This window comes from Arvicanthis niloticus, chromosome 4 (genome assembly GCF_011762505.2).
Source record: "Arvicanthis niloticus isolate mArvNil1 chromosome 4, mArvNil1.pat.X, whole genome shotgun sequence".
Classification (NCBI taxonomy): Eukaryota; Metazoa; Chordata; class Mammalia; order Rodentia; family Muridae; genus Arvicanthis; species Arvicanthis niloticus.
Window position 1 is genome coordinate 75,726,895 of NC_047661.1, and position 18,593 is coordinate 75,745,487.

An 18,593-nucleotide genomic window follows, 5' to 3' on the forward strand; every position below is an offset into this window, starting at 1 on the left:
TTATCTACTATCAGGTGACTTACTGGGTTCCGATTTAGTTACCAGGATGATGGGATAAAAGGTGTGTTTGTGTGTGTGTTCGAGGTAAGCCACATAGTAAAAGGCTCATCTCCAAGCACCTTTCCTTGGTTTTATTCTAATTGTCCTAATTATCCTTGTCCTCCCAGCTTGAGTGCTGCACACACCAGGAATTCGAGCAGGTTTTGCAGTAGTGATATGGCAAATTCTTCTTTCCATACCATTATACACCATATGGCTTCCCAAAGCTCTTTATTTCTTTCAGATTGCCCACTCTACTGAAAACCTTCCCTTCTCTCATCTATTGGAAGTCTCTTGTCCTTTGCTCAAAACTCACAATTCACAAAATACTTTCTAAATACTTTTGAGTTGCATAACTATTCATCTATCCTGATTCTTGCCTTAGACACCCTCAAACAACCCTGGTCTAAGATTACATGTTCATGAAGGTTTCTCACTGTCGCTAAGTTAACTGTCCAGGGGGAGAGTCTTTTGAAAATCCATTTAAAATTTTAAAGATTTAGATTTATATGTATGAGTGCTTTTTGCCTGTACATATGTGCGCATGTATATCATATGGCTACCTGATGCTTGAGGCCAAAAGAAGTTGATGGATCCCCAGAACTAGAGTTGAAGATGCCATGTGGGTGCTGAGAATTGAACCCTGGTCCTCAGCAAAGATGGTCTTTGCTGAGCCATCTTTTCAGCCACAGTAATTATTTTTTAATCCCAATAAAAATTTAACACACAGCTAGGGTCTGGGGTTTTCTAAGGCTTCCTAGGTTTAGCTATTCTCCCAGCTGAACAAATGACAGCATACAACACCTGCAAGCAAAGTGTCTTCATATACCCTTTCTTCTGTCCAAAATACCCTCCCTTTTTCACATTCACAGAATTCTGCATGCTTTAGGATTTATCTTGACGTCTTCCCTTTCATCTCTTTGAGACTGCACTCCTCTCTTGCACTCTCTACCCACCCTCAGCATGGGACCAGCAATATTCATAGCATTAACATCCAAGCAGTGTCTGAGACACCACATTGGGCAGGAAATGTTTACTGATGAACCTGATATCCTGATCCATCTTTGCTTTATAGTGTGCTGTTGGGTTCAAGGAGCCAGATTTATTGGAGTCTTCAAACTTACAGAGCAAGAGCAGCTCTGTGTTGGAATTCTGGGGAAAAATCCTGAGGTCCTTGAAGTAGGTCACAAATAAAGGGAGCCTAACATTGCTCAGAAGCAGCGTCTGAGAAGCCCAAGGGGCTCTTTGCTACAAGGTGACCTCACTTCTGACTTTAGCTTGCTTCTGGTAATAATAACTAAGAAGAAAATTCAGCAGGGGAGACCCCACACACACTAGCACCCTGCACCCCGTGAACAGTAGGGGCTTGATGGCCAAGGGAAAGACCCCTCTTTTTGTATCCCAGTGGATTCAGCACTGCAGAGAGATTTCTTTAGGATATGGGTAGGAGCTCAGGATGGGACCTCCCCAAAGTATCAGCAAATGAAATCTATCTAAAGAGTGGCAAAGAGGGGAGGGAAGGTGGACAGGAAGGAGTTAAGAACCTCATTGCTATGAATTGGGACATACAGCTCATGGAGAGGCTTAACTGGGGAAGGGGCCACAAGAAAAGATGGGGATCCCAATTTCTTTGGCCTGAATAAAATTGTATCCTCCTAACTTTCTGTAAGGATGAAGACAGACACAATTTACACAACACTTGTAAAATGTAGTTGTTGGGTCCTAAGTGGACCCCCCAAAATGACAGTACTGGTGACAGTGTCCTAAACAGAAGACCTTTGGCCAGGTAAACAGAATTGTTATTAGGTACAGTTCTAAAAGAAGATTTTTATTTACCAGGAATCAATCAATATCTCTCTCTCTCTCTCTCTCTCTCTCTCTCTCTCTCTCTCTCTCTTTTCTTTTCTTTTTTTTTTTTTTTTTTCTTTTTCAAGACAGGGTTTCTCTGTGTAGCTCTGGCTGTCCTGGAACTCACTCTGTAGGCCTCAAACTCAGAAATCCGCTTGCCTCTGCCTCCCAAGTGCTGGGATTAAAGGCGTGCGCCACCACTGCCCGGCCAGGAATCTCTTAATCTGGCAAGAACTCCCTTAATTCATCCCAAAGGTAGGCTACCTCAGGCAATAGCATCTAGTTCCCAATCGATCCAGTTTTTATCAGCTCAGAGACCCACCCACCCTGCTGACAATCATACAAAATCTGCTTGTTTTTCCACCCTTTTGCTCTTCTCTCTGTCCCCTGCCCCGACAAAGATAGTCTTGCAGTTTGGTCCCCAGTAAACAAACCTCTCTGCCCCAGGAGTGAGCCTGTATGGTGTTTTCACTCATCCTTGGTTACAGTAACTAATGGTATCACTGATACTAATAACATCAGTGTTCTTGTTACTGTGAGAAATAGTCAACAGAAGCAGTTCAAGTGAAGATGGAGTTACTTTGGTTTAAGAAGGAATAAGGAAGCCAGGCATGGTGATGCACCCTTAATCCGAGCACTCAGGAGACTGTGGCAGAGGGATCTCTGAATTTGAGGCCAGCCTGATTTGCATAGTGAATTTAAAGAATACCAGGGCAACACAGACCCTGCCTCAAAAAAAAGAGGGGGTGATACTGTGAGGGAATGGCAGTGGACTCCGGGACAGCTGATCACATTGCAACAACCATCAAGAAACAGCTAGTTGTTAGTGTTCAGTTCACTTTTTTTTTTTTTTTAGTCTCGACCCCAGTCCATTGGATGGTACTGCCTACCTCCCCTCCTCACTTAAGCTTGTCTAGAAACACCTTCACAAACACTTTAGAGGTGTGTCTCCCAGGTTATTCCAAATCCAGTCAACTTGACAAGAAAGACTAATTGTTAGACCTGATAAAAATGCATTTCCATGACACTGATTAAGCAAGTTTTATTCACAAGACCAGACAAGTGCCTCACCCAAAATCGGGGTTTCAGAGAACAGTCCCTCATTGGCTTTGGGGTCCCTTTTATGGGGAAGGACTAGGGTTTATAGAAAACAGCTGTTGAGATAATTGACTGTTAGCACCTGGACAGAAGGGTGGGGGACTCAGGGCTCACAGCTTCCTGTGGTGTAGATAACTGGAAAACAGCTGTCTGGATAATTAGCCAATTAGAAAGGCAATAAAATAAGTTCAAGAGTAATCATATGGGAGCCATCAAGGTATCTGGGAAGACACAACTTCATGAGGCAAAAGGGCAATCATGTATCCCGGGTTTAGGAATTTAGCAAGGCTAAAGAGATGGGCAAACATGAGGCTACAAGTTCAGGGTAGGTTGAAAAACCATGGTTTGCTGTACATTAGGCTTAAGAAACAAACTTACTCTGGAAGACACGGAGACTTAGTAACAATGTGGCTTCTTAACAATAATGTTTCGTTTTACAGAACCATCACAAGTATTATTGTAACTCTTAATTATAACTAGATCATGAAAAACAATGGTAACAAAATAATTGGTGGATAATTTGAAATATGCCAGTTTCTAGCCATGAGCTCTAAACCAGAGCCTACATACCTGTGCCCTCGAGCAACGCACAGCTGGCTTTTTACTCAGTCCTCATTTGATCCCACAGTGGTGTCTGAGAGGGGAGGACTGTTTCATTCCTATTGAATATGTACAGAAACTGTGTGCGCCAATGAAGCCTGGGTCTTGTGTTTTGCTCTTTTTTTTTTTTTTTTTTGTATTGAGTCACAGTTTCAGAGAATGGGACATGAAATATTACATGACCTACAGTATATCTTAGTGCAACTTAGAATTAGCCATAACTGATTTCTGCTTACTTAAAACTACAGCAAAATATTAATTTTATTACCTAGTATATATACTCATATAGATCTAAAATGGAAACAAATTGCACAAAGTGCTTATTTTCAATCCTAGTCTATTTCATGGAAGAGAAATTTTAAAATGATTTTCTAAGAGGAAGTTACCATGTACTAACAGGTTACAACCATATCAGAGCTATAATTACATTTTACATTAAATTCTTAAGAGTTTCACATGTGGTAATGATGGTATAGTGGTTAAAGCATTTCCGACAAGCCTGATGACCTGAGTTCTATTCCTCAGCTCATGTGGTGGAAAGAGAAAAACAACTCTAGCAAGCTGTCCTCTCACCTCCAGTCCTGCACTAGGTACAGCATGTACACACACAGAAAATAAAAATGTATTTTTAAAAGAGTTTTTTAAAAGTTACTGGTGGTCTCAGTACTAACAGAAAAAAAATTAGCAAGAACATTGTAAAATCACCACTTATATGAAAACTTGTTACTGTTTCATTCAGTGGGATAAAAGGAGAAGTTGCAGCTGCTGACCAGGGCACAGAGTATGGCAAAGGCAGTAATGAAAAATGAACTTTCAGTGGTGGGGGCTTTTAGGCCAGATTCTTTAGGATCCTGAATGCTAACCACGGGACTGGTTTTCTTCTGTCAATAGGATAAGAGAATTATGAATGGAAGATTGATTATAAAAGGAAGTGCAAACGATAACAAGCATGCAGAAATGCCCACACACAATCAGTCACCAGGCTAGAGAGATGCCTCAGCTGTTAGACGAGCTTCCTGCTTCTAAAGAGGACCAGAGTTGGGTCCTCAACACTCACACCAAGTGGCTCCTAGGCACCTGTGACTCCAGTTCCAGGAGACCTGACACCTTCTTCTGACATCCATAGGAACCTCCCACACCACCCTCACAGACATAAATAATATATTTAATCTTTTAAAAAGAAAAGTAGAACTCAGAGGCAAGTTGAAACAGTAACGGATGTCACTTGAAGTTTGCAAAGTTGAATCATGTCTAGAGATGGCCAGGGATGGAGGGTATATGTGCTTGATGCTGTCCTGACAGCATGTAGAGCTAAGGCAGCCATTATGAAAGACAGCCACTACTTCTTAAGACAAGTTTACATAGATCCAGAAATTTTGTTGCTGGATATTTATTCAATAGAAATTCTCATGCAAGTTTATCAGAAGTCATTATAAGGGTGCTGAGACACTGGAAACCATGTGGGTATTCCACATCAGGAGAAAAGACATATAAAATATGTTAAGGCCTAAGTAACTGTTACCTGGATAGCCTGCCATTATAAGGGACTTTTCTCATATGTTTCTGGTGTTACTAGGAAACTTTCTAATGTAAGATTGATTACATACTCTGTTATGTTCTGTGCCCTTGGAAACCAATCATGATAGAAGTCAGTAGAACTGCTTTGTGTAGTTAACCCACAGTAAGCTTGGACCTGAACCAACCACCCAGTAGCACTTTCTTCACTTGTATATATACTTTTATGGTATACGCATAAAATAGGATAGACCCAAACATAAGAGAGATCCTGCACCAATTTAAGAAACTATTTGGAGTAAGACTTCCATTTTGAGTAGGGGTCTAGTAAAGTTTAAGTTCTCAAGGCCTCCCTGGGAGCTGACATCCTACCTGGCAGAAAGAGACATCTATGTGGGTAACTGACATCCTGTTTGGCAGTTAATGAATATTATAAGACAAGTCCCATCCTGGTAGACAAGACATACATATTAGACAAGGCAAGTCCCCACCACAGTGAAATACCCCAACCAATGGGAGGATATGTATAAACAAAGACATATTCCTAAGGAAATCCCCCATCTCTAAATCCTGATTCATGGAATAACTTGGCACAGATGTTGTAGATCTCAGACTTAAAAGCCTGTAGGACTTTAATTCAGGTCATGGTTTAGTTTCCCAATCTGGACCCTGGCCCTGATTGATTAGTCCTGGGGCATATGCTCAATAAACTATCCCTGTCTGACTGAGATCCATGTTTGTGTGGTTTGTGAGTAATTCCTGGACCCCAATAAAATATAGATACACTGTCTTCTATTTGGACTGCAATGATAAAATATTTGGACTTAGGTAATTTATAAACAGAAGTGCATTGTGGGTAGTTGCCGAGGCTCAGAAGAACGGGAACAAGTCAATTTTTGTCTGGTGAGGGCGTTCGTCATGAATGGTGCTTTGAAAAGTCCTCGACATGGTGTGAGGAATGAACAGCTGACTCACTAATCCCACTGATGAGGGCTCCACTCTAATCACTTAATTATCTCTGGTACTGGCTAGCTTTTGTGCCAACTTGACACAAGATAGTAGTCATCTGGGAAGAAGGAATCTTAATTGAGAAGATGCCTTCATGAGACCAGCCTGTAGGCAAGCCTGCAGAGTGTTTTCTTAATTGATGATTTGTTTGGAGGGCCCAACCAGTTGTAGGTAATGCTTTCCCTGGGCAGGTGGTCCTGGGGTATATATAAGGATGCAGCTGAGAAAGCCTTGGGGGACTACCCAGTAAGCAATACTTCTGTACGGCCTCTGCTTATGTGAATCCCTCCAGATGCCAGATGCCAGCCTTATTAGAGTCCCAGCCCTGACTTTCCTGGATGATGGACTACAAGCTGTAAGATGAAATAAACCCTTTCCTTCCCAAGTTGCTTTTAGTCTTGGTGATTTATTTGGTAAAGAACAGAACATAGAAATGCTAAGATAACTTGTAAAGTCTCCCCCCCCCCCAATGCTATTATATTGGCTAATAAGTCTTAATGCACACATTTACCCAGGTATGTAGTGTGGGAAGGAATTAGAGGACACTATGTTCAGAAAACAACACCTAACAACAAAAGTAGTCCTTAAAAACACAGTCCTGGGCCAAGTGTGGTGGTACCCACTTGTAATCCCAGTGCTCTGGAAGCTAAGGCAAGAGAATTACAAATTCAAGGCCAGCTTGAACCATTCAGGAATACCTTATCTTAAAAAAAAAAAAAAAAAGATGGAATGAGGTTAACATTTGAAAATCCTATTTTATTAATATAATTTATAATAATATACAGAGATAAGATATTGTAAACATAGAATTGCTTTGTACAAGGGCAGGAGATTAGGGACTAAGTGTAAAGAGAAGAAACTAGTTGCTTAAGTAAATGAGAAATCAAGCTGTCTATGGAGATTAGCGAGCAGAAGATGGTGTGAAGGAGCCAGAGGAGCTTCTGAGGCAGGAGGCCAAGTCTCAGGCTTCAGGACAATAGCAGATGAGGGTCCGGCGATGAGAATAGGGGGAGCAGCCACAGCGGCTGCTGACTCTGAGACACGCAGAAGCTTGCCTGAGCCTGGCTGAAGGAAAGGGAGGAGAACAGGCTTGTCTACAGCCTGATCTCAGGGAGGCACTTCCTCTATTGAGGCTCCTTGCTCTCGGATGACTCTAGCTTGTGTCAAGTTAAAATAAAACTAGCCTGCACAGGTAAAAACTACCCAAAACCAACTCTGAGCCTTTAATTGTTCAGGGCCTAGAAGATTAGCTGTAGACGAGCTCTGAGCAGTGCTGGGGTAGAGCGGCTCAAGGGCACAAGGATGGCCTTCAGGGCATCTCTGCCACCTAAGTATCTGGTGACAGGAAATTAGAGATGTTAACGCTGAAATCAAAGGGAAAACCAAAGTGAACAATAAACACTTTTGTGTTCTTCCCACCATCTTTCCCTCTTCCTCCTTCTCCTCCTCCTCTTCCTCCTCCTCCTCCTTCTCTTCCTCCTCTTCCTCCTCCTCCTTCTCCTCTTTCTCCTCCTCCTTCTCTTCTTCCTCCTCCTCCTTCTTCTCTTCTTCCTCCTCCTCCTTCTCTTCTTCCTCCTCCTCCTTCTCTTCTTCTTCTCCTCTTCTTCTTCTTCTTCTTCTTCTTCTTCTTCTTCTTCTTCTTCGTCTTCTTCTTCTTCTTCTTCTTCCTTCTCCTCCTCCTCCTCCTCCTCCTCCTCCTCCTCCTTCTTCTTCTTCTTCTCCTTTTCTCCTTCTCCTTCTCCTTCTCCTCCTCCTCCTCCTCCTTCTTCCTCTCTCTCTCTCTCTCTCTCTCTCTCTCTCTCTCTCTCTCTCTCTCTCTCTCTGTCTCTCCCCCACCACCACAGTTTCGTTGTGTAGCCTTGGCTGTCCTAGACCTTGCTGTGTAGACAAGGCTGGCTCAAACTCAGACCCACCTACCTCCTGCTCCAAGTGCTGGGATTAAAGGCATAGGCTACCACCACCCTGCAATTTCATGGCTTCAGCCTTGGTTTCGAGTAGATTTTACTTGCTCTCTAAAGTATTCCTATTGGAAAGAAAGGTACTTTCAGCAATACTAAAGATGAGAAAATTTAACTTTGACAAAACTAGAATTTTCCATAACTGCTCTCATCAGACTATCAATCATCTTATTATCTGGGGAGGAGACTCATTCATACATATTGTAAGGAAATCAAACAATTCAGAAATAATCAAGAAGGCTAGCAAACACCTACGAGTCATTGTCAAATTTTTGTGACTATTCCTAATAATTCTCTGTATATCCATACAAATGTGTACTAGTCACAGTTTGTATAAATCTAAGCTCTGGTCTTTTGGCTCAAGTAGAAAAAATATATTAATAGCTGCAATAAAGTGGAGGCTTTCAAAGGAAGAGAAAGATGACTCAAAGGTGGCTAGCCTTGGCTAGCTGCAGCGAGTCAGGGGAGAGAGCCTAGAGGGAATAAGTCAGACTTCTAACTGGTTTTCAGGGAAATGTGTATGACTGGGGGGCAGGAGAGCTTTCTGATGCCATTATATTAGAAGTAGAACCGTAGAATAGACATGCAATGGTTTGTACTTATTTCTAGTGGATATTCTGCATCTACTCTAGAGATGAAAAGGAGACAAGTTAGGTTCTGCCTCCTGGAGAGCATGCAGGGTTGGAAATGAAAAGGAAACTATTTTGCTGACAAGCCCCCCTCCACCCCCCAAAAAGTATGATTACATCTTACATTCTTCACTGTTGCTGATGGCTAAACAGGGTTTTATGGTCCTTCCTGTTACAGACAGCTGAGGTGATAAAGAAGAAATGCATTAGTACAAAGGAAGCCTGACTGAGTATTCTCTAGTTTGCTCTTCACAGACTCAGCACAGCTAAATGCTTCAGTCATGCTATAGTACTAGTGAGACTGACAAGATGTGGGCAAAGGTCACCAGTGAGGTCATCTGAAAGAATCTCCCTGGAAAGATGTGTAAAGGTGTCACTAGCTGGGCACCATAGTACACTGCTTTAATCTCAGCACTCCAGAGTCAGTGCCAGGTGGATCCCTATGAGTTCAAGGCCAGCCTGGTGTACCTACAGCTCCAGGACAGCCCGGGATATATACTGAGACCCTCTCTCAAAACCAAACCAAACCAAAACAAAAGATATAATAATGGTGTAAACGTCAGATATTGGAAAAACTTAAGAAAACATACTCATTGATTATTAAATTTGGTACTGTGTTATAAAAAGCACAAAGGAAGATTTAATAAAACAAGCCTTTACCTTTGTAATTTCTACATCCTCTATGTCTGCCTCAAATGCTTGGCAAAGAAAGCAACTGTGTCTCTTTCCGTCTAATTTTTTTTTTTTTTTTTTTTTTTTTTACTTAATATTAGGACTGTGGACCTGCTTTCTTTTCCATCACATAAAGCAAAATGTAATATTATTTATTGCAAGCAACTTACTTCATGTAAAGGAAAACTAGGGTTGGGGTTATAATTTAGTGATGACGTGTTGTGGTATATATTGCCTTGAATGTGATACCCAGCACCATCACCATAACAACAAAACATCTGCCACCCAGGTCCCTGGTGGTTAAATGTGACTACTGAACCACCTGGAGAGCTTGGCATTAATCCACAAATTATTGGGCCATACACCCAGATTTTCCAAATCTGTCCTCCTTGCAGTGAGACTCAGGTGACCCGTGCTGATGGATGGAAAATCTCACTTTCAGAACCACTGACTTCAGCCTAGAAATATTCTCTGCTTCCTTTGTTTGCTGAGTCTTTAGACTTTCGTAAGCCAGTGTTCCAGGGCACTTAAGTGGGAATCAGATGTATTTATATGCAAGGCCCTTTACGGTGAGAGTTACAGCATTACAAGAACTAGAATTGCAAGCTGTTGGTGAGGTTGTAAAGGAAAGCCCATTTCTTTTCAGCTCAAATGGTCACAAATGCTGTTCTTGAAATTTTCCTTCAGTCCCTGCTCCTCAGTTACTGAATATGTAACTACCTAGGATGGCGGGCATTCTGGACTTCCCAAAGACTGACACAAGCTCATTCCCTCGGCCCAGGCACCCCCGATTCCCCCAAACATACTGATTTCTGTAGTTTGAGATTCAGAAAATTAGATTGCTCATCATATTCAGTATGTGGTATTGGACTGCTGAGCCTCTGTGTGTGTGTGTGTGTGTGTGTGTGTGTGTGTGTGTGTGGTGAGTTTCTGGAGGTCAAGGTCAACTTGATCCCTTCCTTTGACAGCATGCCTGTTAAGCATTGTATTTAAATCTACTTCACCCTCTAGTACCTAATGCTGTTGAAAGCCACCAAAAGTGAAGACCAATTAAATAATTCATTTTGGGGGGAGGGGGTATAATATTGCAAATAAAAATTAGAATGTGTTGGGGTCCAGGAGTCACCCCACAAACCACACAAAGACTGATCTCAGTCAAACAGGGATGGTTTATTGAATGTACACCCTAATACTGATCGATCAGGGCCATAGCTAAGAATCCAAGGGCTAAGGCCATGACCACAAATATTTTTCTGTGTCAGCTTATAAAGGCTAAAACCACAAAACCACAATGAGCTCCTATGCAAGTGCTACCCTGTGGTTGGCCCTGACTCCAGTCATTTTAGACATAACAGTTCATACTTTAGTTTGATGGGTCCTTCAGCAAGCTTAACGTTGTGGAATTTCTTGAGATTAACAAACCTCATAACATACAGGATATAACAGGGTATGTGGTCAGCATGGCCCTGCTCTGAGTCCTTATTTTTCTGTGTCAGTGACTGGCAGGTATATTACAGCAATGATATGAATAGCTGGTGGCTACAGCTATGCTAAGGCAGGAAGGCCTCAACAGAATGCAAAGATAAAATACAAACAAACAACAAAAACCCTGTGCTCAAGTTTAATTGAAAATTGTATTTAAAAGGTAGCCTCACTCCCTCCTACCCCTAAACTCCTCTGCAACTTCTCATCCTGAGCCAATCAGATCAGTCTGCTCCTTTCCAGCCCATAGGCCCACTCCTCTGAGACCTCATTTCCTAAATTGCCAGGCAGACTTGCTCCTCCCTACCCTACAGGCCTGAGAGGAGCCTCCAGGATCTCCCTTACCCTAGTTGCCTGAGGTCAACCTCCTTTCTACGCCAAAGCCACTCCACTCCTGCACCCATCAGACAGGCTGTACCTTCTTTAGACTTTCCAGCTTCTCTCCAGTGATCTGGAGTCTGTGAGCCCCCTCAGTAGGTACATATCCTCTGTTTCACCCTGTTGCAGGATATCTGATCACACTGTGAACTGTGAGATTGTGTTATGGTGTGGCTCAATCCTTAGCACACACCTTTAATCTCTCTGGCTGGAATACAGACACTCTTAAGTACACACCTTTAATCTCAAACAATACAGGTAAAGTTAGTTTGTAGAAGGAAGCACGAAGTTTGAAAGTGATGTGGCAGACAAAGTGGTGAACGAGAGAGGGATTTGACAGAATAGGCTGTGCTCAGCTCTTACAAGAAGAGAAAGGGAAGGGAAGGGAAGTTACTTAAGAGGTAGGGCAGAGAGAGAGGAAACAGTTTTACTGGGATAATTATAGAGACAATGAAAGAAAATTTTGAAATAGCCCCAAACTAATAAAAATAGCAGGGCCCTGTGATTCCTTTTCCCTAACCTAAATAGTTAAAAATGCCTGTCAGCAGGTTTGAGCCCAGTTAATTAGTTACAGAAAACATAGAGTTATAAGATGAAGGACAAAGGTCTGTTAAGTCTTCCAAGGACCTGGCTGGACCATGAAAGATAAAAAGTATACAAGGACATCCTTAGAAGAACAGAGATATGTCCAAATGAGTAATGGGCCATCTGGTGTTCTTCCACCCTTCCCCCTTTTGGGCCCGTTCAGTCTATACAGCCTGCTGATGTTCAAACATGTAAAACAACCAATCATGTGTACCCACGTAAAAATCTCCCACTTCCCCCACCCCTTGCCTATAAAAGTCCTAATCCTATGAGCCTCGGGGTCAGTCCCTCTATCTCCTATGTGAGATATAGAGATATGGACTGGCCCCGAGCTCTGATATTAAACTGCCTCATGTGTTTGCAGCAAGGTGGTCTCTCGTGAGTTTTTGGGTGGGTGCTGTCCTGAGACTTGAGTAGGAATCCCCCTTTGAGTTTTTTCCACAGGTTGCAGAGTGAGAACAAACAAGACACAGGTGAAGACGGAAGGAGCCAGAGAATGCGAAGGGGTCATAGGATTAGAACATATTGCCAAAATTAGTATGAGGCCAAACAGAGCAATTCAGGAGAAGCCAAGAGAAGCCAGACTGAATCAGTCGGCTTGGTTAGGAGTAGGAGCCAGAACAGCTGAGTTGACCAGCCAGCTAAAGTTCAGAAAGAATTAGCAAGGGGTGAGCTTATTCAGCAGCAAGTCTCAGAAGCTGAAAACATTCTAGGCCTAGATTAGATTGTACAGAGGCTAGAAGCTTTCAGGACTAGGTCTAGGTTAGCAGACAGAGGCAGTGAGCTGTAGCTGCCTGCAGCCATGGGTAACCGGGTTCTCCTGAGACGAAGCCTGGGAATTAATGGGAAGGAGGGCGAGAGTAACGTGGGGCCAAGACAAAGTATTCTGATCAAGGCCCGAAGTTTAATAATTTACTTTTACATATAAAGGGGAAGCCCCACTCTCCAGAGTCTCTTCTCAGTTCAGCCCAGGGGCTGGGCAAGGAGATAGCAGTCCAGAAGGTGTCAAGGCTAGCTCAGCAGGCAGTCCATTCTTAGCTCAGGTAGCAGGCTCCAAGGCACCAAGGCTGGCAATGCAATGCATCTCAGGTCCTACTGCTGTTGCTTGGTCTATTGTGCTAAATGACTTTGCAGGCCTGCTCAGGCCTGGGGGAAGGGCACAGTGAGCCTCCAAGAACACAATTAAATCAGGACCATAAAAGTTACTTCTACATTACCCCAAAGGTCTCCTGGCTTCTCTGGGGATCTCATTTTCACTGCCAAGGATACCCTGTTCCTCTGGGATCTTCCATCTCCGCACTCAGACAAGGTTCACTTCTTCACACGACACCCCTCTTCAGGGATCTGATAAGTTCCAGCTGCCCAGATAGGCCACCTGCCTAGACATCCAGCTTCCCTTAACCATCTGCTCCAAACTATTTGTTAACCAGAGCTTACTCAAGGTTTCTGCTACCCACCCCCCAAAAGAAATAGTGATTAAAAGATACCAAGTTGGGAGGGAGAGGAGATGGGGAGGTGGTCTTAGGGAAAGTGGGCAGATATGGTCAAGATACATTGTACATATGTATGACATTTTTAAGGAATAAAAAATAAAAAAGTTGAAGTGGAAACGTCTAGTTCTTTGGAAAGTTAGTTATGCCAAATAATGGTTTGCTGGAGTACACAGGTGAAAGGATGTCTTGCTAAAGCAAACACATGAAAGAGTGTTTTCCTGAAGCAGACACAGGTGAAAGGATGTTTGGATATAGCAGGCATGTGAAAGATGATGGAGTGTGAATAAACCTTGGTTTGCTTTGCTCTGCCTTGCTATTCTTTACTGAAGACACTCGTGCGTTGGTTCACCTTACATAGCGTTGTTAAGCTCAACTTGTGATAACTCGGACACTGAGAGAAACTCACACAGGAACTGCTCGTGGGGTTCCTGCAGCAGTTTGCCACTTCAGCGGCCTTGCCTCCAGCCGGTTGGGGAACCGGGCGGTTCCTTCAGGATTGAACTACAGCTGCCTGGTGTCTGCCTGCCTAGAGGACTGGCCTGCAGCTGTTCTAATCGCATTTGGTGTTTGCTATAGGACTGAACTGCTGCCCAAGAAGATCAAGCTGGCCCAGAGGAACTATTGCTGAACAGGTCCACTCCCCACATCCTAATAACTTTTCTCTTCCACTCCCTCTGTGGGTGGTGGGCTAGAGGAGAGATTGAACCCTTATTAAAAGTAGGTGGCAAAAAATTTATGCCTACAAAAAGTCATCAAGATACTAAACAAGGGAGTTCTCGCTCCCATTCCCTTAGATTCAATGAACACATTGCCTTTAACAAAAACGAACCGAACATTGATACAATATGAGAAACTCGCTACATTTCACCAATTTCCCCATTTAGGTCCCAAGAGTTGCAAGAGCCAATCAGGATGTTGTTGTTTGGCTCACCATGGACTATAGTATTCTCTAATAAGTCAGTTTTCGCTCTTCCTTCATAAACAAAGGCTGATGCCAGTTTCTGAGTCTTGACTGTTATCAGAGACAATTTCTGGTTACCTCATTGGCTCATATGGTTTTGTAAAATATTACCACTGGGGGAGAGTACATTAAACATGGTCTCAGTATGTTTCTTACAATTGCATATGGTTATTTGAAGTGGATTTTCTTTAAACACGACAATCACAGGTGAATCAACACAACTATATTCCTACAGTGATCCTCACAGCATACCAGAGGTGATATACACTAAAATCCAACTTCTCGAATTGTAAGTTGATTTTCATAAAGGATCATGTAACTGAACGTGGAGACTGCACACTATATCACTACAGTAAAAAGGTAAATGTGCAATGGCAAAAATAAAATAAAAGTAAACCCACAGCCAATAACATGTTGAACCCAAATCGGCGTGCTAGGGAATATTGGTGCATAGAAAATAGCTTACTGCATTCTTGGCCATGTTGAGACTTTGCTTTTGGTAGACGTGTTTTGGCAAGTCTCTTTCTAAAACAGGTCCCAACATGCCACATACCTGAGTAGCTTCTCAACATTTTCTTCCACTAAATTATAGTTTGAGTTTGCCTCAACTTCTTGTTCTTGGCTTTGACTATACATTTTTTTTTTTTTTTTTTTTTTTTTTAGGATCCTATTTCAGATGGTTGTGAGCCACCATGTGGTTGCTGGGAATTGAACTCAGGACCTCTAAAGAGTTGTCAGTGCCCTTAACCGCTGAGCCACCTCTCCAGTCTCATGGTGTTTGTTGTTTTTGTGACAGGGTCTTGTGGTTCAGGTTTGCCCTTGAACTCCTAACCCTTGTTTCCTCCCTAACTTGCTGGGATTATAGCTGTTACCACCTGGCTTGTTTCTATTACAGGACATTAAAATGTCGTTGCAATTGTATCCTAGCAGAACTTCAGTTAGAGTCCACTATTTCCCAGACCCCTGCCTAAACTGAGCATTTCGAAGACTTTTGGGGGTCCTGCTGGGGTTTAATTGTAAAGACACCGGAGACATCTGGATACTATAAAGCTATTAGCCAGTTTGCTGGAGCAGTTCCTCAGCTGGCGCATCTACTTAACCTGACAGACTTCTTGCCACTGTGTACCTGCCATTTGCCTTTACCTCCCTGCTCCGTTCTTGTCCCTGCTTGTCCCAGCTTCAGCTGCCAGCTCTTTATTCTGCAAGAGGCCACGCACCTAACTCTTCTAGTCTGAGCCAATCAGCAGCAGGACAATGCCCGGTCTATCTCTATGTGTCCTTTTGGCATTGAGGACATGACCTCCACCATGGCAGCTTGCTTTCTAACGTGGCCAAGAAAATCTTTTGGCCAGGTAAGGAAGGATAGAAAGCGGAGAGTGGGCCGTAAAAACAATACCAAATATCCGGCCAAGCACAGCAATTAACTGAAAATCAGGACCACACTCAGTCATTTGCTGTGTGGGTGTAGGCCATCCCAACTGAAGGGCTGTCTTATAGCAATTCTGCTCCAAAATAAAATCTTAGCCGAGCCGGTCTCTTGAGAACCAGCTCACATCGTAAATAGGAACTAAAATTCCCAACTTGAGCAAACCCTTCCTGGATGCTATCCACTTTGGGTAAGAAGCAAAATGGATGGCTCTAAAGCGAACGTCTGGTAGCATTGGTTGGCGAGGAAGCTTAGGCGACTCCCATTTTGAAGACGCACCTTTACCTTACCGAGTCTAGATCGTTGGCTATATTTGTACGACCCAGGGCAGTGCCAGCTCTCCTGAGGAGACTGTGATTGGCCCTAAAAAGGGCCGTTAGGGATAGGGGGTGTGAAGCGACAGCGGCGCAGTCTAGCCTCCGAAGCCGTAGAGGGTGCGGCCCTGGCGCTTGAGAGCGTACACCACATCCATGGCAGTGACGGTCTTGCGCTTGGCGTGCTCAGTGTACGTGACTGCGTCGCGGATCACGTTCTCCAGGAACACCTTCAGCACACCACGGGTCTCCTCATAGATGAGGCCGGAGATACGCTTGACACCACCACGCCTAGCCAGGCGGCGGATGGCCGGCTTGGTGATGCCCTGGATGTTGTCCCTCAGGACCTTTCGGTGACGCTTGGCGCCGCCCTTGCCCAAACCTTTTCCACCCTTTCCTCTACCAGACATTGTTACTGCAGCCTGGAACAACAGCTAATGAAACATTGGAGGTGGCTTGCCACTGATATAGGAGAGGATCGGACCAGATTGAAAACCGAAAGCGCGCGGGCGGGAACCTTTCTAAATTGTCCCGGCCCTGGATGTTGCATCATCTTCCTGTTTTTCTTTTCTCTTCTCTGCCCTCTTCCGGTTCCTTACAGTCTCATGCCATTTTTTTTTTTTTTTTCAATTTTCTTAAATTATGGTGCCATAGTCCCTCGGAGAACTCAGGTCCCAAAATAAAACTTAGAGATGCCACATTCTTTGGAAAGCCCTGACGCTAAAAGGACAAAGGACTGGAGAAGGAAATTTAATGATGAGAGGGGAGAGCGCTGCACCGAAGGGCCCCGAACTCCTGTTAGGCAAAACCGCAGCAAAAATAAGTTCCAGTAACCAGCGTGACATAATCTAAAGCAGCAGGCTCAGGGAAAGTCCGCAGGCGTTTCTGAGTACAGACGCTTGTTTCGTTGATATAGACAGAGTATTCAGACTAAGCAGAAACTAGATCCTAGGAAACATCTGAGGATGCAGCCGAGCTTTCCCACCGAGGTCAGTGGGTTTCCACGCACTTCTAAGCCAAAGGTCCACTGAGGGCCCAGGGAGAGCTGCTACAAGTCCTTTGAAGTCTGCCCTTTGTTTTCAGCTATCCCAAACTCTCCCTACTGTGCAGCAGGCTAAAAATCGCTTTTTCAAGTTTGTGTCTGCTTCATACAGTGACTCCCTGGGAAATGAACTGTAGTCTGTACTGGTAGTATGTTCATCGTTCCCAGGGCCATCCATGGAAGAATCTTGAGAAAACATTCTGCACCAGAAAGAACTATGGTGGGTTAGTTGGGGTTTGTTTTTAAAGTGACCCTATATGCCTTGTTCTAACTGTTCTTTTGCCCTAACATTTATGTGTGTTGATGAATCCATGTTTTTTTTTTTTCTATTCAGATTTTCTGACTCCAGACACGTAGATAGATGTAGGAGGTTTTGAGTCACATTAGGCTAGGGGCTCAGAAAAAAAAAAAATCCTGCCTCCAAACTCAAATGTTTTAAACCTAAGGCCCATGAATTGTAGATCTTAGAGGGTAGGGAGCTTCCCCGTTCCCCAGTGGACTGACCCCATTTGTGAACCACTGCATATACATGCCTACATGCCCAAACCAGCACCCTAGAATTGACAGAGTCCCTCCATCACATAGCTGCTTTTTTCTGATTTCCGTGGCGACCCCTGGAAGCTGTGTTGCTTCACATCTCTGTATTTTTCGGACTTCTCCACACCTTCGACTATGTCCCTTATGGGATGTGATTTCTGTTTCTTCTTTCTTTGTAAGGTGAAGTGTAGTAGAAGCTCAATAATTGTTAATGGGTGGACAGTTCCTGCCTTTGACTCTTTCACTGCAAAATAAAACAACCACATGCACAGGCTGACAGGGCTTTGGTACCAGGCAGACTCGGAGTCTACTATCTTTTCACTTGAAGGGAATCAAAAATATGGGCTCATTTTGGACATGAGAATCATTTTGAAGGGTTGAGATCCTGAAATCCCTTCTTTGTCTAGAATAGAACCTACAAAAGAAATCAACATTTTATTCTGTTTGCAGAAAATCCCCAGGGTGGGGGTGGGCAACAATAACATTGTTCTCTTTTTAGAGATAAGACCTGAGACCATTTCTAAGCAGATAGTCTCAGAGCTGTCCTGTCCCCATCTATTCTCCTAAGAGCTATTTATTTTCCCAAGACATTCTATTTTTCTATAAGTGTCCCTTCTTCCTTTCTCTTTCCCCTACTACTTTAGGTACATGGACCCCAAAATCTAATCACCCCCTTTGATTTACTTATATATATATTTTTAGAATTCTCATGTCTATGTTCACTACACATATTTAGAAGGAAACAACTGTTTTGACCTATCTTTTCTTGTAAGATTCAGTTCCAACTAAGAAACATGGAAGTTAAAGAAAAAAAACTTAAATATATAACTGATAACATTTCTGCAGATCTAATGAGTCTTAATCAGCATTTTATATAGCTCTGAAATAGTTTAATATACTTTTACATTTGAGAACATTCTAGTAAAATATTATATTAATTATACTAAGCTGTCATTGAAGACCCCCATACTCGGGAGACCCTTCCTCAAGCCTCCGGAATCGCGACCA

At 43.2% G+C, this 18,593-nt stretch overlaps 1 protein-coding gene across 1 annotated transcript; it reads right to left on the reverse strand.

Moving 5' to 3' along the window:
- Nucleotides 1-10,518: 10,518 nt before the first annotated feature.
- LOC117707563 (histone H4) lies at nt 10,519-16,532 on the reverse strand. The gene has a single exon (XM_076932958.1). The coding sequence runs from the start codon at nt 16,414-16,416 to the stop codon at nt 16,105-16,107; it is 312 nt and encodes a 103-aa protein (XP_076789073.1). The 5' UTR covers nt 16,417-16,532; the 3' UTR covers nt 10,519-16,104.
- Between the last annotated feature and the right edge of the window lie 2,061 nt (nt 16,533-18,593).